Source organism: Pleurodeles waltl, chromosome 6 (genome assembly GCF_031143425.1).
Source record: "Pleurodeles waltl isolate 20211129_DDA chromosome 6, aPleWal1.hap1.20221129, whole genome shotgun sequence".
Lineage (NCBI taxonomy): Eukaryota > Metazoa > Chordata > Amphibia > Caudata > Salamandridae > Pleurodeles > Pleurodeles waltl.
The window spans coordinates 1,315,437,771-1,315,460,875 of record NC_090445.1 but is presented as its reverse complement, the minus strand read 5'-3'; the positions used below and the strand labels follow the sequence as shown (position 1 = coordinate 1,315,460,875).

Below are 23,105 nucleotides of genomic sequence, written 5' to 3'. Positions count from 1 at the left end.
ACTTTTCCAGATGTTATGTGTGTGTAGCCATAGTAAATTCTTTCTTATGAGAACTGATTTACTCAAGGATACATTCTTGCTGAATTCAACAGTGTGATTCGTAACAGATGCAAGGTTAACTGTAGTAAGAGAAAACAATGGAGACACTGACTGGAGCGCAAACTAACTCTTCCTACCTGATATTCTAACCGATGAAGACGTCAATAACATGTACCAATCCGCGACATGAGAACTGTGGCTTGTGGAAAATTCTGGCAAGATGTGTGAAGAATTATTGGACAGAGATAACGATGCACCAGTTTTTATCCAATAGGGAGTTATGGGCTAATTAGGTGGTTTTGATTTAACGGAGTCCCAAGAAGAAGAAGCATTGAGAGAGGCGCAGAGACTTTTAGACTCCACTTACTTCACAGAGACTTTTCATTCTTTTGCTTGTCCTGATACTTTGAACCATCCTCTACCCATTCTTTGCCTGTAATTTACTTCTCCTCCATATGACGGAAGAGAGTTTATTCCTTAGCTATGCTATATTGAGACTTTGCCCCATCCTATCTCTGCTGATGATGAATTGACTGATGTCCTGAGGACGAAGACTGACGCTGTTTGCTGATCTGTTGGATTGGTAACTATCTGATGCAAAATTGTAATTGTCTGTTTGCCTATTCTTTCTAGGTACCAACTGCTATTTTGATAGAGGCAATAGTTTAGATGTTTTACAAATTCGTGTTTCTAAAATGTTTTGCATGAAGCCCAACATGCTAATGCTAATTTGAGGTTAGTTAAGGTGTTCACTATTATCTTGTGCAAATAGACAAATGACTGAGTTCATGCTTTGTTGAATCACGCATTACTGAGACTTTGCTAAGTTGCTTCATATTAATGATGTGCCCAATTGCTGAATGAATGTTCTCTATGCATTGATTAATTGTGTTTTAAATTGCAAATTTGAAGAGTTCTAATGAGGTTTATTGCTATTGAGATTAACAGAGATGACATTAGATTGTAACCAATAGGGAAATAAATATCCTAACACTAAACTAAATTGGCGTGGTTATTCATGGCTGAAAGGTCATGGTGTGTTCAACTTATTGATTCTTATTAAACATTATTGATTAGCTTGTTGATTAGTTACTGTGAATATTGATTGGGCTATTGATCTATTGATTTATGATGCCAAAAAGATATCTCGTACTGGGAAGTCCTCGAACGTGGTCCAAAGATTTGTCGACCTAAACGCGTCTCCTTGTAAGTTTACTTATCAAGGCTCTGACGTGCTAAGACTGGTAAGTCGTGTAGGAGGAGCACTGAGTGGCACTCCTATGTGTGGCTAAAATTTCAAATTCCCAGATTCCAGTAACTTTCTTTTCTTCATGACAAATGTAGAAATTTGAGATATGGCACAATAGTACACAGTGTTTTACAAAAGTAACTATATCATCACTTTACGGCACAATCAGTAGAAACAAAACAATTGGGCCCAAAGTTAGTTCTGGCCTGAGATATTGCATGTGCTGTCACTTGCATGACATTTTCTTTGTTCGTACAGTGAGTGGGCTTAGAGCCCGCAAATTGCTTTATAATGGTTGGCTTCATCGTCACTCATTTTTTGCTTCCCGATGGTCAGTGCGTCCCAGATTCAATTCCTTGTACATAAAACAAAGTGGTTCTACAGAAAAACGCAGGGTGTATAACTCAGTTAGTATACCACAATCCTATACAGTGATTAAGTAGTCCTTCGTGGAAAAGAAGAGAATGAGCATAGAAAACATTAACAAAAGAAGCAAATCTTTGAAAAACACTTCCAATTGTATTTGAAAACAGTAATAGAAACATAATCTGAAATACAGTGGTTGTTTCTTTTCATACAAGGTGCCTAGAAAGGAGTGCTCATGCAAAGATACAAGAAAAACATAGAAAGCACACAATAGACAATTCAAAGTTTGCTCACTGCCTGTCTGTATAAGCATCGCACAATCAGTATGTTGTCTAAACAAAATAGGGGTGACCACTTTCATCCAAATGCTTCCCCTTTGAAAAAAGGAATCCAGTACAGGCAAAAAATAGAGAAGTTTTCATCAACGTTTGACTCAAAGAAAAAGGAGCCACTTAAAATCCTAACAATGGGTCTTCATCAGGACAAAACACAAACAAGAAATGGCAACCTAGGGTCATGCAAAACTCATCCTGGAATTCAGAAGATACAATATGCAAAAGGTGAAGGCACCATCGCTCTTCGTCCTTAATGACTATGTCCATTTGAATCTGAGAGTGGAATCACTAAACTCCCCGAACTGCGGCCTCAAAGTGCATATAACCAACGTTAAAACGCGCTACCAGTGCCTACCCCCGTGTCTATAAAATAGAGGAGCCCTTCTGGAATTTATCAGCATTGGCACACTCCAGCAACAATGTACCATTATTTTTCTCCCTGCTGCTTCAATTCCTCTTCATGTGTTTTTGCCCTACCTTGAAGCATAGCCCTAGTAATTATGTCCTTCCTCTACTTGTTCTGAACTACTTTTTTTCATTGATGCACTTCATAAGAGTTGTGTGAATGAAGGCTGCCTCGCTCAGGTGCTTTTAGCCCCTTCACTCTCAGTGTTGTTGCTTGTCCCCTCCCCTTCTGGTCCCGTTCCATGCTGCTGCTTGCCCCCTCATGTGCCTCTCCATGCTGTTGCTTGTCCCCTCCCACCCTCCATCTCTCTCTGTGTTGTTGTTTGTCCCCACCTCTCCCTGTCTGAGTTTTGCTTGCCCCCTCCCATCCCTCTTTGTGTTGTTGTTTGTCCCCTCCACTCTGCTCTGCCCTGTTGCTTGCCCCATTCTGCACTGTTTCTTGCCACCTTCCACTCATCCCACGTTGTTGCTTGCTTCCTGCTTCTTCCCACCATTCTGCCACATCCTGCTTTGCTGCTTGGCTTGCCTGCTCCCAACCCATCCCACATTGTTGCTTGCCCTCTCCTTCCTATCCCACCATAAAAAACAAGCATTGACAAAGCCAATAGGTCAAGCCTACACAACCCATTAGCTTTGTGAATGTTTTTAGTCATGTTGCAGAGCAGCGTGGCTTCTGGGCAGCATGACTGAAAGTTTACAAATAAGCGCTATGATGCGACCAGCGCTTACTGCGTCATCGCGCTTTTGTTATTGCTTGTAGGAGGCCGGGCTGGGAGGTACCTACACCCTCTGTGTTGCATATCTAAGCTTCCTCTGAGATTCCACAACTCTCACACCTCATTGCCTTTCTCCTTAGTTCATGTATACAGATTCTTTCTCATCACTGCTTTTTCCTGTGCCAGAGATTTCCTATCTTTCTTTTTCTCTTAATTCTCTCGTAGTCTGTTGTAAATGTTTGATGATTAAATGTGAGTCCTGATCCTTTGAGGACCTCCAGAAACTCTTTTCACTAAACAAGACACAATTCCATAGATATCTCCAGCTCCGCCACGCCGTATTAGTACACATCCAGGCAGGGGATAACATACCTGAATATAGCCCCATGGAGGCAAAGGCACTGATGGGGAGCCTGGGTAGAGGAGGTGTTTCCCAGATATAACGCACCTTGGTCACCAACACTGCTTGTTCCCTGGGGGGCTCCGCCAGAGGTGGGAGGGATGGGTGGGTCCTGTGGAGGAGATGGACTGGGACGAAGCACTGATAGCCCCACGTACCCTAACAAAGGCCACTCGCTTCCAATTAATACAGACCTATTACCTCCACACAGCCTACCTCACACCCACCAAATTACACAGGGCGGGTCTCCGACCCACAGCTGAGTGCCCCCGATGTATGAATCCCGCAGCTGATTTCTTCCACATGGTATGGACATGCCCGGTCATAGCGACCTACTGGGGGGTGGTCTTGCAAGAAGTCTCTGGAGTTTTACAGGAAGACATAGGGAGGGCGCCACTGCCTCTCCTACTGGGGATCATGGAAGACATTGGGTTGAGACGATCGGATCGAACCTTCCTTGGGGTGGCATGCCTGGTGGCCAAGAGGGATATAATGGCGGACTGGAAGGCCAAGGTGAAAAACTTGTATATGAGGCCAGAGGATGCCCGAACAAATATAACAAGGTATGGGGGAAGTGTGGGCCGCAGCATGTACCTAGGCGGCGTATAACCTTCATTTATAATGTGTTGCCTGGGACAATGGGTTCGACCACTGTTAGGTGCCCGTTGGCGCCTTGTTACATGTATGTATCATTGTCTTCTTTCTCTGCAAAATCAATAAAATGTCTTTATCAAAAAAATTAAAAATAAATGTGAGTCCTGATCCCCAAAAAATAGTGCCTGTGCCCAGCACCTGCACCCCTGACACAAAGTAAACATTACCATCCTCAAGCCTGAAATAAGAATAATAATGCTGCTGCAATCAAAGTGAAATTAAACCTCCAGCTAAAAACAATACGGCTCTACCGTTACACATCCAAAGTACAGTCAAAACAGCAGTGGTCATTGGTGCTTCATTTTAAAGACAGTGTGCCTTCGTAAAGTACATAACCACAGAACTATGAGCACACTTAAGCCAGTAGATGTACCTGCCGAAAGCATAGATGACTAAGAAGTTACCCAGCATGCCCGTAATTCCCACCAGAAGGATGACGGAGCCGATGATGTAGTGCGCGTGGTCCGGGACGTCTGCTGTGGGGAAGACATAGGGATACTCCTTCGTAACCGTTTCCTTGGGAAAGACAAAATGGAAACAATTTACATTAAAAGTGGGCTCAGAAGCTAGTAACGAGTGGTTAGTCTATGGGCTACCAAGTAGGTTTTGTGTTTAATATGCTTTGTTACCCATTTGCACTTTGGTATAACCAGGGCCGCTAGAACTATGTTGCAGGGAAGGACCACATTTTGCTGCTGGGTGGACTAAATAATACATCAAGAAATGACACATTATGCTGCGTTATGCAGCACATTTTGTGATACTATTACTATATGATTGTGTTATTTTTACACATTATCTCTGCCTGCACAAAGGTTTTACTCCACTAGTACGGATTTAACACCTAAATACAACAATAAGCAACAGATAGGTGACCAGCCAACTTTTGGGAAGGGTCTTCCATTGAAGGTTAACACGTTGCTGCATTTCCGTAATTTTTGATCCGTTTGAACTAGAAAAAAAATTATTTTGTTAGAGTCTTCAAATTATGGAGCAGATTATGGTTTATGTGGCATATGCGGCAAATGCACATTTATCAGGAAGATGCAGTGGCTGCAACATTGCATAATTCCAGTGGCCCTGATTATAATCCCATCAGAGGGATGTCATCTTCTGTTGGCTGGTAAATGTGGTATACTGACACGAATATCCTACTGTTAGTAGAAGTGACTCACTTTTGACCACTGATAATAGAAGTGGCTTTTAAATGAAAATCTTAAAAAATAATAACCGATACCGGTCACAATCAACCAGCCACAGAAACTAATAAAAATTACATACCTGATTACGTTTACTAGACCAATCGTTTATATGCAATTAGCAAAGAAAGGGAATTAGGTTGACTCGGAATATGTGTGTTTTATGGCATTACTAACGACCTGAGGCTCTGCTGTGTTTTTCTCCTCCGGGAAATTTCCCGAATACATTTCAGGCCCTCTTTGGTATCCATTCCTTCTTCCCAAAACATTACGGGCCTGACTCGAGTAAATATCAGGCCTGACTAGACATTCAAGGGGATTAACTTTGATTTGATAATTCACATATATCTCTAATGTCACATTGAGAACAGGATTGCTTTAAGTATAACCGACAGCAAGACATAAACCAATTTAATCATTTGGCCCAAATTCCAAGTTGGTTGGAGGAACATGTGTCATTTATCGCACCTGATAAATAATGATACAATTTGTACTTTATTTTCTGGTGTGACAAATAGCACATAACCTGATTTTTGGGGAATAACATGCTGATTTTGGTGCTTAGTGCACCAAAATGCACGATTTGGAAATATCATGTCGTTTTTTTAATGGTATTTTAGCCTGTCGAAAGACCTGCTCTGAGAGACCTACTCTCTGAGGTCAGCATAACCACATTTTTCATTCTCAACTTAAATCCTAGTTGAAATGGCCAAATATTAACAGTATGCACATTGCAATGTCACTTTTCCTTCAGTTTAGGAGGAAATTGAAATACTGTATGAGTCCCTGGATGAGAACAAAGGGCCAGATTTATACTTTTTCACGCAAAACTGCATTAGCACAGTTTTGCGTGAAAAAGTATAGCGCTGGCTAGCGCCATTCCAAGATGCCGGCAGGGTGCCATATTTTTGGAATGGCACTAGCCAGCGCTAATGCCCTGTTAGCGTCCTTGGAAAGGATGCTAACAGGGAGGGGGAGGCGTAGGGGAAACCGGGGCTTGTGTGCCAAATTATGGCGCTACACTGTTTAGAGTCAGAAAAATTGCCCCTAAGCAGTGTAGCGCCATTTTCTGGCACACAACCCCCATGGGTTAGTAAAGACAGGAGCCATGCCCACCACCCCAATGGCCATGCCCAGTGGACAGTCCCCTGGGCATGTCCATTGGGGCAAGTGCCATGCAGAGGGACCCAAGTCAGGGTTTTTTATACAAAAAACTACATACTTACCAGGACTTACCTGGGATGGTCCCCCATCCAGTGGTGTCCCTCAGGTGTGGGTGGGGGTATCCCTGTGGCCAGGGAAGGGCACCTGTGGGCACTTTCCATGGTCTCTGACCATGGAAATATGCCTACAGGTCCCCTAAAGCAAGCCCATACCCAGTCGTTAGCAAGCTTAGCGCCATTATTGAAGAACCCCATCCCCCGTGCTGGATTTTAGCACAGGGGGATAAATAAGGCACCAAGGCCGTATCGTCCTTTTCTAGACGGGAACACCTACCTTGCATCTCGTTGACACAAGGTAGGTTTTCAAGTCCAGAAAACAATGTGAACTCCATAAATTTGGCGCTAGATGTGTCAAGCGCCAAAGTATAAATATGGAGTTAGGTTTGCGCTGAATTAGCGTCAACTAAAATTACGATAATTCAGCGCAAACCGAGTATAAATATGGGCCATAATGTGAAGCAGATAGTGGCTCGAGTAAGTGGAGCCTTGACAGGACATTCACAATCGCTCGTACTGCTACAGAAGCATTTGTGTAGAGACTGTCAGACTACACCAGTGGAGAGCAGCAACGAAGGCAGTGTATGTACAGGTAACTCCTTTCAAGGTTATTAGGTTTTCTTTGTTGGAAAAGAATGATGAGTTCAGTTTTCCTTTCCATTAGATTAGTACCATGAATGTTAAATGATTTTTACAAAGGATGTCACATTTTTAGCAGGGCATTCGTACACACGCTGCACAATCAATCGTGTGTCCTCTTTTACCCATTTACTGCAAAACGATTTCGGAAACCGAATTTGACCAAATAATCATTCCACCCAATTGATTTAGACATTTGCTTTCTTTAATTTATGTGGCATGAACTTTACCACTTCCTCAGCCTTTCTTTTTCTGAAAATACCAACAGATAGGGAACAAAATGCAGAAACCCAGGCCGGGTGAACATGAAACAAAAAACAAAATTATTTTGTAGAGATATGTCACGCATACCAGATCCATCTTTGAATGTTCGCGCGCAGAGCCTCTGATTGCGAGTGCGGCACATTAAATGGGAGGTTGGGCGGGCGCCCAAGCACACAGCTTAGAGGGAAGCTATTCGTTACACATGCACCAAGTCGGAATCAGGGCCTTCGAGTCCTTATGAAGCCTACTTCCTTGCATGTTAACTCCAGCAATGCCTGATTTCCATTTCTTCCACCATCCTGCCACTGATTTGCCCTGATTTGGCCTGAGCTGGCTGCCAAAAGTATGTGACGGTGATTTATGTAGGTAAATAGTAAACAAATGAAACTTTACTCCATGATGATTATATATTTGAAATAGTGGGCACCTCCCTGAAATTATTTTATGTTTTTCAGCAATGCCAAAGAAATTTGCTTTCTTCCTGTAGTTTTCAGAAAACTGTGCCATCATTATCTCTCTATACCCAACTCATCAAAGACCCCACTGATATAAAAAAAAAAAAATGGAAGTCTGATCCTCTTGTACCCTTCAGAAGCTTTTCCCTCAATACTCATTTTTAGGTCGAAGCCTAGCATACAGCTTAGGTATTAGGTTTGCTAAAGACATCATGGGGACATTCAGAAAGCAGATCTAGGAATGCATTCTATCCCTAGCTTATCTGTGGCTTTGTGGTTTGTAACTCACATTCTCTGGCTTTATATTTGCTGATTTTATTTGCTTTAGGCCGCCCAGGTTCTGATCGTCCTTTCCGTTACCCAAACCTTGTTTACTGTACTCTACCTTGACCTCACTTTCTGTAAAAATGCCTTTAAATCCTGCTCTTATCTTGTCACACCTGCTGTGCATTCAAAGTCAGAGGCCAAATGTCTTCTGAGGGAGCTTGGTGTTTAATTTTCTTTCTCTGCCTTCAAAGTTATAGAATGTATATGACAAGCCTAATGAGTACCCATGTAAGAAAGAGGAGAGGGTGGACAGTGATTTGTTTTTCTAGCATCATAAAAAAACACAAAAGGAACTGTGCTAATGGTTCAGAATATAGCAGAATTAGTACAAATAAAGCACATTTGTAATTCTGAAGTGTAGTGTAAACAAATATTTGAATAAGATCAAAACACATCAATCCACTAAGTGGTGACACTTGCACACATCGTCTTTATGCAGTAAAACTGTTTTGCGGTGAAAATGTAATGGGCATTTCAGTTAAAAATGTATTGTCTGTAATATCAGTGCACTACCACATCATGCATACTCCATACTACACCACTCCACTCTATGCCCTTTCACTTATGCTACCCGACTCCATTCTAGGACACAGCATACCACTCTATGTCATGCCACTCCACTCTACACTCCTCCACTCTAACACACTCCACACCACGCCATGCCACTCAACTGCACACCCCTCTAATCTATACCACTCACTCTATGACACAACACACCACTCCACTCTACACCCTTCCACTCCACACCGCTTACCCCATCCTACTCTACCCACTCCAATCTACCCCACTCCACTCCAATCTATCCCACTCTGCTCCACTCCAATGTACCCCAATGTACCCTACCCAGTCCACTTTGCTACAGTCTACCCCAAGCTACTCCATTCCAATCTAACCCACTTTACTCCAACCAATCTACCCCACTCCACTCCAATCTACCCCACTGCACTCCTATCTACCCTACTCCAATCTACCCATCCCCGACTCTACCGACCTCATTCTACCCCACTTCAATCTATCTCACTCCATGCAAATGTACCCCAATCTACTCTTCTACTATTCAATCTACCACACCCCACTACAATCTAAGCCACTCCAATCTACCTCACCCTACACCAATCTACCCCTCTCCACTCAATCTACCCCACTCCATTCCACTCCAATCTACTTCTCTCCAGTCTACCCCAGTCTACCAATCTAACCCAATCACCCCACTCCAACCCACTCCACAACACCCTAATCTACCACACTCCACGGCAATATACACAACTCCACTACATTCTACCCCACTCCACTCTATCCACTCTACTCAAATCTACCCAGTCCACATTTACCCCACTCTATTCCAATTTGCCCCACTCCACTCCAAACTATGCTGCAATCTACCGAACTCCTCTCCACTGTATTCTACTCCACTCATCTCCAATCAATCCCACTTCACTACAACCTACCTCACTCCAAATTACAACAATCTACCTCACTCCACTCCAAACTACTACACTCCAATCCACCCAATATACTGCACCCCACTCCAATCTACCCCACCCCTCTGTCCTCCACTCCACTCCACTCTACCACACTCCACTCGACCCAATCAACCCCGCTCCACTTCACTCCAATCTACCCCTTCCAATCAACCACACTCCTCTCAAATCCACCCAACTCCACTCCAGTCTGACCCACTGCACCCCATTCCACCCCACTCCAACCAATCCCACCCTACCATACCCCAATCTATCCTACTCCAATCTACCCCACTCCAAGCTACCCACCGCAGTCTACCCCACTCCACTCTACCCCATCTACTTCACTCCAATTGACTCCACTCTACCCCATGCTAGCCTGCTCAATCCCAATCTGTCCCATTACACCCCACCCCACTGCAATCTATCCAACTCCACTCCAATCTACTCACTCCTCTCCAATCTACTCCACTCCACTTGAAACTACCCCACTCCAAACTACCCCACTCCAATCATCCCTCTTCAGTCTACCCCACTCAATCTACCCTATTCCATTACAATCTACCTTAATCTAATCCACCCAATCTACACACTCCACCCTAATCTACCCCATTCTACTCCAGTCCACCCAACTCCATTTCACTCTTCTCCAGTCTACCCCACTCCACTGCAATCTCAACTCAACTCCAATCAATCCAACACCACTACACTCTAACCCAATCTTTTACACTCCAGTCTATCCACTCCAATCGATCCAATGTACCCCACTCCACTCTACCCCAATCTTCCACACTCCATTCCACTCTATCCAATCTACCCCTCTCCACTTCACTCAAGCCTACAACATGCCACTCAAATCAACCCCGCTCCAGTACAGTATAACCCACTCCACACTAATCCACCCCACTCCACCCCACTCTACTCTACCCTGCACTACCCCACTGCACCCCAACTACCATACTTCAATTTACCCAGTCCAGTCTGCCCCACCCCAATGTACCCTACTCCAGACTACCTGAATCTACTCCACTCCATTCTACTCACTCCACTCTATCCCAGTCTAACCCAATCTACCACACCCCATCCCAATCTACACCACACCACTCTATCCAACTCCACTCCAATCTATTGCACTCCAAGCTACCTTATTCCTATCAATCTTGCACTAATCTGTCCTATTTCACTCCAATCTACCCTACCGTAGTACCCCCAATCTTTCCCACTTCAATCTATCCTACTCCACTTTACTCTACTCCACGCTAGCTTAACCTACCCCACTAGACTCCAAACTTATTCTCTATACTCCAACCTACCCCAGTCCACTCCTATCGACGCAACTCCAGTCTAGCCCACTACACTCCAGTCTACCCCAATCAAATGCACTGTACTCTTCCCAAATCTACCGCACTCCGTGCTACCACAATATATCCCAATCCACCTAATCCTGATCTAACCCATTCCAATCTACCCCACTCCACTCCAATCAATCCCACTCCACACCAATCTAGTCCACTCCACCCCAATCTACCCCAATTCAATCTTCCCCACTCCAATCCACCCAAATCTTCTACACTCTAAACTATACTATGCTGCACCAATCTACCCTATCTACCCCAATCTAATCCACTCCATCCCATTTCAATCCCTCCCACCCCATCCCACTTTACCCCACACCACTTCATTCTACCCTACTCCCCCAATCTACCCCTCAACTTCACTTCAATGTACCCCACTCCAATCCACCCAATCTACCCCACTCTACTCTTATCTACCCAAATCTACTCTAGTCTACCCCACTCCACTCCAATTGACCCCCATCCATCCCACTCCTCTCTTCCCCAATCTATCCTACTTCAATGTACCCCAATATATCCCACTCCACTCTACCACAACCTACCCTGATCTAACCTAACCCTATCTACCTCACTCCAATGTGCCCCACTATAATCTATCCCAATTTATCCCACTCCACCCCACTCCACCACAACGTACCCCAACTCAATCTACCTCACTTCAATCTACCACACCAATCTACCCAAAACCCCAACTCCAATCTACCCCACTCCAATCAATCCCACTCCAATCTACCCCACTCTATGATACACCAATCTACCCCACTCCACTCGACCCCAATCTACCCCATTCCACTTTTCCCAAATCTGCCCTACTCTAATCTATCCCACCTCACTCCACTTGACTCTGCTCCACTAACGTTTAGCCGTGTTGAACAGCAGTCACACTGGTACAAAACATGGCTAAAATAATTGCCAATAAATAGTTCTTGCATAAGTGCGGCCAACTGGCTTAGCCAATGCTTGTTACCTGAGCTATCTTAATTTATATACATCCACACTCGCTAATAGTTCTGAGTAACAACTGAAAATGCAAGGCACACCTCTCCCCTGGACCAGTTCTAACTTTTCATTGTTTGAACTTGTCTGGAAATTCTGATGTTATTTTCTACTTTTGAAAGGAATGTGTACGCGTCAAAGGCAACTAAAGTTCACACTTGAGTTCCTTCATTCATGTGCAGCATCAATGGTCATGAGACTTATGCCCTGGTTGAGCAGACATTTTCATGTGGGCTTCAGTTGTGAAAGGAAATAATACAAAATTAGCCATTTTTCCTGTCTTGTACAGATGGTTGATGCGTGTGTGCTATTTGTGTCTTTGTCAAGTCTCCAAGATTTGCCTTCTGATGTGCTCAACAGCCATAATTCTGGTACGCATTGCCTATTACGGTCAACGCCATTTGAGCTAACTGAATACGTTCAGTGTTTTGTGCTGCATGCTGTGAGATGAGACCCTTAAAACTCCTTATGTCAATGTGTTGATGCAGCATACTTAAAAGTCAAGAAGCAAGCAACCGTGATATGGTTCATTACGTCACAAGTGAAGCTGAGAAACACATACCTGAGTTTCAAATAGGAATCTATGACAAGACATCTGGCCTAGAAAAACGAGACCTCTCCCCTACAATTAAACAGGCTAGAAATGTAGTAAAGTTTTATGTTATAGTGCTTATAAGGGAAATAATACAGGAATTTCGAGAGTACTACTCAGTATTGACACCAACAGTACTGTGGCAGGAGGACGCAGTATCTAGGCACAAAATAACGAAAGGTAAATGCATTTAAGGAGGAATAGATTAACTATTCCTAACTCAGCATCTACTTACCACGAAAAATACATGTTCAGCGTAGACACACACACACACATATCTATCTATCTATCTATCTATCTATCTATCTATCTATCTATATGTATGTAATATTGACATTCTAGATTATCTACACCTAATTCCATATCTATCTATCTATCTATCTATCTATCTATCTATCTATCTATCTATCTATCTATCTATCTATCTATCTATCTATCTGTCTGTCTGTCTGTCTGTCTGTCTGTCTGTCTGTATGGATAGATAGATAGATAGATAGATAGATAGATAGATAGATAGATAGATAGATAGATAGATAGATAGATAGATATGGAATTAGGTGTAGATAATCTAGAATGTCAATATTTAATTTTCTATATTATCTTCTCGATATTCTGTACCACCGATATTATTGAATCGACATCCCAGAAAGTGTATTTGGGGTTTTTAAATGGCCATCATTGACTGTTTCCCTCCCCCATTCGAACGATTGAACCGAGCGCATGAGCATATGAAGATCTTCAAAGCAAATGTGCCTCATAAATTACATTTTTTTATTTTAGAATTAATTTGCTTATCATTATTATTATTTTTAATCCAATATCTTGTCCTCGAATGTTTATTTCTTCTCATTTGTTTTATGCCTCTGTTTCCCTCTGCCTCTTCCTACCTTTTTGTCATGATTCCGTTTTTTTTCATTGTCTTTCTCTTATCTTTCTTATTTGGGTATTTGCTGCTAATCTTTTTGTTTTTTTCTTTCATAATGTAGCCTCACCAACTCATTGCCGTTTTTTTCTGTAAAGGTGTATCGCTCAAGCCCGTTTTGCAATTCAGGGTCTACATTTGTCCTGTGCCACAGTAAGTGAACCTTTTGCATGTTACTGTTAATTTAAATGTTTGAAATGGAAAATGTTTATCTTATTTTTAAGTATTTTTGAAATTGTTCTATTTCGAAATAATGAACATTTTAATACGATAATTTCGAAGTGTCGAGGCAGTACCTCCATGCCAATTGCTCATGGCTTTCTGCGGGATGTCTACTAGAGTCTTCATTGAGGCCATCCCTCACTTCAAATTTTATGTGAAGCAGGGAGGTGGAACCACAATTTAGATACCGCAAATAAGCCCATCTCAAAGTATATCTCAAATGACGATGCTGAATGTCCTATGGTTTTCAAGCATGTAGATACCTTACAGGGAATTCCAGACAAGATACACTGCAGAGTCAAGGAAGTGATATTAAGTATTTTCAAAGTCTGTTTTACACCTCAATATATGCTGAATCAAAAAGCTTAGGATAGGTAGTGTCAAGTTCTCCTTTAATTCATGGAGAGTGTGGCAAGACTTGTGAGTGGCTACAAAAATGGATCCTGGTGTCATACACTTGTTTCTCCAGTTAGCTCATAATTCTGTACTGTTTTTCTGTGTGTTTTTCACCGTTTCCTTCTCAACAAATCAATTATTGATATTCTTTATATGAAAGGTTGTCTCTAAATATACCCATAGTAGCCAAAACCTACACAGAAATCTGAGAGTACAGGAATTGCCACTGGAAGATGTATGCATTGACTGTACACTGTGTAAGACCTCTCTAGCAGGAGATATTTCAGAATTTTGGAAAGTGTGCATGAAAATGATTTTCTATCAAGGCTATGTTATCTGGACCTCCGCAAGTGGATTAATCTAGAACATTTTTTCTTTTGTTAGAGTCATCAAATTATGGAGCAGATTATGGTTTATGTGGCATATGCGGCAAATGCACATTTATCAGGAAAATGCAGTGGCTGCAACATTGAATAATTCCAGTGGCCCTGATTATAATCCCATCAGAGGGATGTCATCTTCTGTTGGCTGGTAAATGTGGTATTCTGACACGAATATCCTACTGTTAGTAGAAGTGACTCACTTTTGACCACTGATAATAGAAGTGGCTTTTAAATGAAAATCTTTAAAAATAATAACCGATACCGGTCACAATCAACCAGCCACAGAAACTAATAAAAATTACATACCTGATTACGTTTACTAGACCAATCGTTTATATGCAATTAGCAAAGAAAGGGAATTAGGTTGACTCGGAATATGTGTGTTTTATGGCATTACTAACGACCTGAGGCTCTGCTGTGTTTTTCTCCTCCGGGAAATTTCCCGAATACATTTCAGGCCCTCTTTGGTATCCATTCCTTCTTCCCAAAACATTACGGGCCTGACTCGAGTAAATATCAGGCCTGACTAGACATTCAAGGGGATTAACTTTGATTTGATAATTCACATATATCTCTAATGTCACATTGAGAACAGGATTGCTTTAAGTATAACCGACAGCAAGACATAAACCAATTTAATCATTTGGCCCAAATTCCAAGTTGGTTGGAGGAACATGTGTCATTTATCGCACCTGATAAATAATGATACAATTTGTACTTTATTTTCTGGTGTGACAAATAGCACATAACCTGATTTTTGGGGAATAACATGCTGATTTTGGTGCTTAGTGCACCAAAATGGACGATTTGGAAATATCATGTCGTTTTTTTAATGGTATTTTAGCCTGTCGAAAGACCTGCTCTTAGAGACCTACTCTCTGAGGTCAGCATAACCACATTTTTCATTCTCAACTTAAATCCTAGTTGAAATGGCCAAATATTAACAGTATGCACATTGCAATGTCACTTTTCCTTCAGTTTAGGAGGAAATTGAAATACTGTATGAGTCCCTGGATGAGAACAAAGGGCCAGATTTATACTTTTTCACGCAAAACTGCATTAGCACAGTTTTGCGTGAAAAAGTATAGCGCTGGCTAGCGCCATTCCAAGATGCCGGCAGGGTGCCATATTTTTGGAATGGCACTAGCAAGCGCTAATGCCCTGTTAGCGTCCTTGGAAAGGATGCTAACAGGGAGGGGGAGGCGTAGGGGAAACCGGGGCTTGTGTGCCAAATTATGGCGCTACACTGTTTAGAGGCAGAAAAATTGCCCCTAAGCAGTGTAGCGCCATTTTCTGACACACAACCCCCATGGGTTAGTAAAGACAGGAGCCATGCCCACCACCCCAATGGCCATGCCCAGTGGACAGTCCCCTGGGCATGGCCATTGGGGCAAGTGCCGTGCAGAGGGACCCAAGTCAGGGTCCCCGAGCTGGGTTCGGTTTTTGGAAAGTGTGCATGAAAATGATTTTCTATCAAGGCTATGTTATCTGGACCTCCGCAAGTGGATTAATCTAGTGACACTTGCCCTCGTCTGACATTACTCACCCCCTGCACCAGACCTCCATCTTCAATACTTATTTATTAAAGCACAAGTGACCTGAAGTTTGAATCTATTGGACGCCCTCTTAATTTACATGTCAAAATTGACTTGTTGAAGGCTTTTGACAGGCTATCTGTAAGAACCAACTTCAGTATCCAGATCATGCTTCAGAATTTAAACAAATGTTATCATCAAATCAGTCATTTATGCATGGGGATTGACAGGCTTGACTAATCACTGCTCAATAAGACCAGCAGATTACGATGACCTCTAAAAGTCTTTACGATATTCTAACAAGCTGACCTTATATTTCTGAAGAAAGTTTCACCTTACAGTTCAGTACACAATCAAGTTTTTTAAAATTTTGTAATTTTTTATTTTTGATGATTCTGTGCAAGGACTCAAAAAGACAGTTTAGGGCAGAATAGCCGGCAGGGAGGAGTAGGGATCTATGGCCCTGAAGAAGGCCCGAGACCAGCTAGGGCTTAGACAAGAGAGCAGAAACATGTTGGCCTTGTATTAGGCGGTTTGAATGTTAATCTCAATTAGCCATCCTTTTTTACAGTTTTTAGTATTAACAGTGGTCCCCATTCAATAAAAGTGACATGCCGGGGCACTACAAGATATTTTAAAATTAATTTATCTGGATCCCAGTTTTATCCAGTAGTTTACTTATTTAAGAACTCTCTCCTTCTCTGAATTAATTCGGAGTTTGAGTCTTTCCTGGTGGCACTGCCCTACATGGTGGGGTGAGGAAGCTGATGATGAAGCATGACACTAGTAGGTGTGTGAGGCTTCCTCTTCCATAAAGGAAAGACCCCTCATAGACTAAGACCAAGTTGCTCACCTTAGTGGAGGTATTCCTGGTCATCGGGAAGAAAAGAGAACTGGAATTGGTTTCCTCTGTTTGTAGCAGTCACATTTGGTTGTGTTTATTTAGGATGTCCTAACAGGATGTGTGACTGCATTCTCCTCCTTCTCTCTATTTTTCTGTGATTAAAGTAAGTAGGAATTTTAGTCACAATTCTAAAAATACCACTTTTAGAAAGTTGCCATTTGTTATCCTAAGTATCTGGTGTCTGCAGCATGTTCCTGGGTCACATGACTGGATGGAGCTGCCAATAGTTTTTTGTGTTTTGCTCCCAGACAGTGAGAGAAAGAAAATATAGGTGTTGTCCGTATGGGTCACTCTGAGTTAATGAAAGGAAGGAGCTGCCACCCACCACAGTTGCACATCTCAAAGGACCTGCCTGAGCACTCTCACAAAGGATTTGACACTGGTTGTTTGTGACCCCAGAGGAGCTTGGGCTAGGACAGGGAGAAGGTGATGTTTGACACTCCAGGGGAGTGGAAACCTCTAGAAGATTTCAAAATGGGCACTTTTGTGTAAATAGTGGACCATTAAACCCAACTCTTCAGTACATTTCTAGACCTGCCGAAGACTCTGCCAGGAAGAAGGACTACTGTGCTGATGAAAGAATCGCCACTCTGCTGATCTGCTGCTCTGAAGGACTGCTGCCCTGCTGTGCTGACCTGGTCATCTCCTGTCACTCTTGCCTGAGTGAGAAAGACTGCACCAGCATCTCTAAACCCACGACTCAAGAGTGACTTCAAAGGCTATTTGGCTGGCCTCCTGATCAAAAGCCTCTGGGACAAAACAGGTTCCCAACACCCATAAACCCACCACTTGAACTCTGCCATCTGTGATTCCTGCCCTCCCCAGTAGTGCCACCCTAGTTCTGCACCTTTGGAAGTAGGCATGACGATTCTCTGCAAGCCTGTCTGTGGATTCAGCAGAATGGGTTCTTTTTCTCTGCTGCTTGACATATCACCATTAGAACTTATGCATAGCCTCTGTGGATTTCCCCAACGCAAGGACTTTGCATGGTCCTTTGCAGCCTATCATAGCTGATGCATCACCATACAATGACATCACCTACCCCAACGCAGCTCATTAGGACTGCTGCTGCATGACACATCTCTGTGCCCGACCCTCACATCACCTAGGCTGTGCCTATTACAGCTGATGCATCTCCACAGAAAGAAATTACCTCGCCCAACTCAGCCCATTGCGCTACTCATTTCCATACCTGGTCCTCGCATCGCCTGTGCCACTTGATGCTTTCTCAATGCTGGACTCCACATCTCTTTGCAACCAGGTTTAAGGTACTGTATTCAGAGGACATAAGTGGGTCCCTGTATCCAGCCCACGCTCCATCGCAGTTAACCCGAACTTGTGATTTTATCCCATTCCAATGCAACCTGATAACCACAGTTGGCGCTTTGTGCTTTTTGCCACTATTTTCACTTAAAACATTAAAATTGATGTCACTGATTCTACTGGTTAGATTTTTGTCATTTTTGGTCTTCATTTATTTATTAAAATGTACTATCTTTTTCTAAATGAATGTGGGATTTTTTTCTCTGTTGTTTTCACTTTACCACCATTTGAAGTGCTGCATAAATACTTTATACATTAATTCTAAATTAAGCCTGATTTCATGGTGCCAAGCTACTATAGGATTGAGCACAGTTTAATTTGGAGTTTGCTTGTGACTTCGCTCTGACAAGGGATGTGGTTGCTGCTAGAGCAGGGTGTCACCATCCAAGCAGTAACCCAATATCTCAAACATGTAAAATTACATTGTTTTATATACAGAGTATTGATGATATTGGAGTGGTATATATTGGGTACCTCATAAACTGAACTGTCCTTTGGCTTTTAATTAACAAAATCCTTTCACCAATTTCCAAAGAAGAAGAAGCTGTAAGGGCCTACTCGAAATCAAACCTTGGGTCTACAGTTCGCTCACAGAATTGCTCAGCATGTGCTATTTTAGGCACCCTCTCAATATCAATCACCAAAGTAATAAACAAGCATTTCTAAACACAGAACGTTGCTTAAGCTTTTGAGTTTCAGGACACTCTTTAACTTGTAATCAAATGGCCCCTGAAAGCCAGCCATCTTATGATGATCTTTACTTCATAAGACACACCAGCATCATCAGCATCATCAGAGCAGCATCAGTCTTTTCCCTGGTTGTTCCTAGGGTTCTCTCTCACTGTACTTCCAATGTCAGTGATTGCACACACTACCTTTCAATACTGCGGGCATCATAGATTCTTTGAGTAGAAAGCACTATAGACCTAGATATCAACAAGACACATACGAAATAGAGCATAGCACAGGATCCACACGCTGCCCTTGCACACTGCACAAGGCACCACACCCCTCTCTTCTTATGCAAGACATCACAGATTAGGGCACAATTAAACGTAAGAAGAGCTCCCTCTCACACAATTCTAGGCTTCTCGCACACAAATAGAATGTCACCATTTAAAAAGTATTCCTAATTTTTTAATCATAGAACACTGTAAGCAATACATGAACTCCTTAACATTATGTATCAGCCCATCAACCAGGGACATCCTGTATGAAGTGCATTTGTATGTGTATCCAGGTAACACCCCTGGGGTAGCCTGCAGGATTCTGGTATTTTATGTGAGTGTGTGCCTATATATATTTGGAGATAAGCTGAAGTAGGCTGAGAAGAGCGCAGATGCATTTTAAGGCATGGGCAAAGTGGGCAATTGTCCAAGGCGCCCCACCTTTCAAGGCCCCCTTGTTAAAGTGAATAGGACAGTCAAAATTCCTGTCATAATAATCCTGCTCACAAAAAAAACAGTTTATTTTTCTAATTTAACAGCTGGGCATGCTTAATAGGAACAGGGGCAAATATACTATTATTTCACGCAATGCAGTGCAGCAACCAAAGTTGCTACATTGGATAACAAGAAAGAAAGCAGGCTAGCACCATATCTAGTAAGATGTGGTGCTGTTTCTCTCTTTTCAAGTGCTGGCACATAATTTGGCTGATTTGAACCATGAATACTCCTCTGCACCATAGTCGAAAGGTTTGTGCATGGGTATTGCAAGCTTTTGGTCTGGAAGGTTACACTTCCAGTTCAAATCACTATACTTAGACTAACTTTAAAACGTTTCCCACTTTGTATGTGTGCTATGCCATGCTGCACACATGTGAATGGGGAGAATGAATGAATTAATACATGAATGAAATAACTTATGAAGCGCATCGGCTATGCAAAATAGGGCATCCAAGCTTTAACATAGGTAAAAGGCGAATCACTTGCAGGTATTACACTTGATTGAGTAGCCAAGTTTTTGGCTGTTTCCTGAAATGGGTTTCATTAGCGATAGATTGTAATGGGGGTGGAAGATCATTCCACAACTTCGGTGACAAGAAAGTAAAGGGCCATCATCCTAAGCCTAAAGTTGGAAATCCTGAGCAGTAATGAGTTGGTAGACCGGAAGAACTTACAGGGACAGAAATGGGTATGTTTCTCAATTAGATATATTAGGCCTTTCTTATAAAAAGCTTTTTGTATCAAGACCTACATTGTAAAATTGGTTCTATTGCACTTCAGGAGCCAATGAAGCCTTTTCAGATGTTGTGACATTGCATGATATCACAAAATCTTTAAAAACGAGTCTGGCCTCTAGGCTTTGAATGAACCGGAGATGGTGAGGTAAATGGTGAGGTAAACCAAGATACATTGAGTTTGAATTGCCCTACTTGGCTGCAATGTGTGCATGCAACACCATTTTGCAAACTTCCACAGGGAGAATATTCATAGTCTTTTTTCAGAGATCACAGTAATAAAGAATCTGAGAGTGAAAAGAAAGATCAGGGTCACATTTTACTCATGTGTTACTTGCGGAGGAGGTTGCTGGAAAAGGTTTGTCCTACTTTGCACCTGCCTCAAGGAGACATTTATGTGGTACAAAGCACTGTCTACAAATGTTAATAGATACAGTTTTGCATCAAAAAAAGGAGGTGGTAGGGTGGAGATGCCACCTTGATGCAAAGTAACGCAAAGAAGTACATTGCACTATTTTGTTCTACTTTTTAGGCTCAAAATGAATTTTGAGCTGCAATTAAATCCTAACACTTTGAGGTGGTTTTCCTCTCTGTTGGTGACCTTGCACTGACTCGAGGTGGTGATAAATCTGGCACTTGCTGTGCATGCCTGGCTTGCCCAATTTTAACCATCACACTCTCAGAGTATAATTGGAAAAATAACCCTTGTGCGTCATTTCTCTCTCCTCAGTACACCTCACCCCTCTGCTTTACCCCACTCTCTTAACCACTCTTAATCTTTTTCACTACAGCTTTATGAAACTACATCCACTCTCTCAATCTCAGGTCTGCTTATCTCAATAAACCTCACTCCCATTCCCCTCTTTCTACCTGATTTCTCTCTGTACCTCATTGCTCCTTCTGTACCCCGCTGCTCCTTTTCCATCTAACCTACCTCAATCTCTCCTCAATGTACCTAACTGCTTGCACTACCTCATCTCCATACCTCTCCTCTTTAACTCTCTATATTTATCTCCACTACCTTACATCTCTCTCAACCTCTCTCTCAGTCCTTTCACTAACTAACCACCCCCTCACATTTCTATCTCATTTCCCTCTCTGTTTCACACATCTCTCTCTCCTTTACCTTTTTCTGCCCAATACCCCGCTCTCTATCTACCTGACTTCTCAATTTACCTCACCATTACTTCATTATCTCATTTCCCCACCCCTCCTTTCTCTCATTCTCCCTCTGTTCCCTTTCCTTCAACTCTTTAAATATCTAATATACATTTCTGGCTACCTCTAATCCTCTACCTCAATTTTTATATCAACAGCTCTTCTCTCTCTCAAGCATATATCTGTCACTGGACATCCTTATCCATTTGAAGTCACCCTTCTCTCTACCGTTCCATCTTCTCCACTACTGTGTTTAACGAACCCATTTTTCTATAGCTCTTCTCATTTTGGTCACTTTCTACCTTGCACCTCTTTGTTGTTCTCAAGTCTTTCAGTCTGTCTACCTCTACCTATCAATCCCTTAGCCTCTCTCTATTTCACCTCTGTATTATCCACTCTCTACCTCATCCCTTTGGAGTACCGTACTCCTCTGCCTTGCTCTACATTGCTTCTACCTATTTCTAGTTCTCTCTACCTCACTCTAAAACCTTAGCTATTTCTCTGCCTCTGTTTTCCTACCTACATGCTTCTCTTTCTAGCTCTCTTAATCTTCTCTTATGGCTATCTCACTTTTTCCTCTATACTTCTCTCTCTTCCTCACATATCTTTCTATATCATCTACATCTCTATTACTGTCTCCCTCTACCTCATGCCTCTAGTTATACTCTTCTTTTTATGTGTCTGTTCTTCTCCAGTATCCCGCCTTGTCCAATATCTCTTACTCAGCAGGATCATGGGAAACTGTCTAGCCAGAAAAGTGCACACAAATACAAACAAAAGAGTGACAAGGCACGGTAGGATCAATGTATTTCAGCCCATTACTTTTTTTTTTTCTCAGCAACATCTGACATGTGACAGGTATACCGAGGTGTGGGACACATGATTCACTGTACCGCAGAACTCTAGCAACACATCACTGGTATATCTCAATAAAAGTGTAACCAGTTTGTGGTTGCTTGTGTTCCTGTCCTGCGGGAACACGGTCAAGCAGCTGAGCCTGCATTACTCCGACTGGACAAGGATAAAGGCTGATTTGCATATGATTTCTTTTGGTATGCATGGTATAGTGAGCTAAAAAATGATGGGACGGAAGACAGCTAAGAGCAATTGTGACCGTGAGTAGTTCAAGTACTTCACCAATCACTTTTTGTTTTTTTCACTGATGCCCAAAATATGCTGTTTTAGTCGAAACAAGGGTTTGCAGGTCACTTTGCCACAGGATTCAAGCTGCACCTCGATGAAGAGTTCAAAAGAGGCTACAACGGATCATGGGTTGCTGGTTGTCCCATTCAGAGGGGATGTGGCCTCCTAGTTTGTGCTGGACTGCTGTGGATGGAGCAGGACTGAGGCCTCAATTTAAATGGTTATGGAAAGGGAACTTCGTCACAATGACAGCAGAGTTCCCTCTTGAC

The 23,105-nt window shown here is 42.4% G+C and overlaps 1 protein-coding gene across 4 annotated transcripts in view; it reads right to left on the bottom strand.

Moving 5' to 3' along the window:
* The window catches only part of OPN4 (opsin 4), a 714,562-nt gene that overhangs the window by 495,673 nt on the left and 195,784 nt on the right, over window positions 1-23,105 (bottom strand). For all 4 annotated transcript variants that reach the window (XM_069240595.1, XM_069240596.1, XM_069240598.1 and 1 more), the window contains exon 2: window positions 4,538-4,680. In XM_069240595.1, coding sequence (XP_069096696.1) covers window positions 4,538-4,680 — 143 coding nt within the window. The remainder of the gene's footprint in view (window positions 1-4,537; window positions 4,681-23,105) is intronic.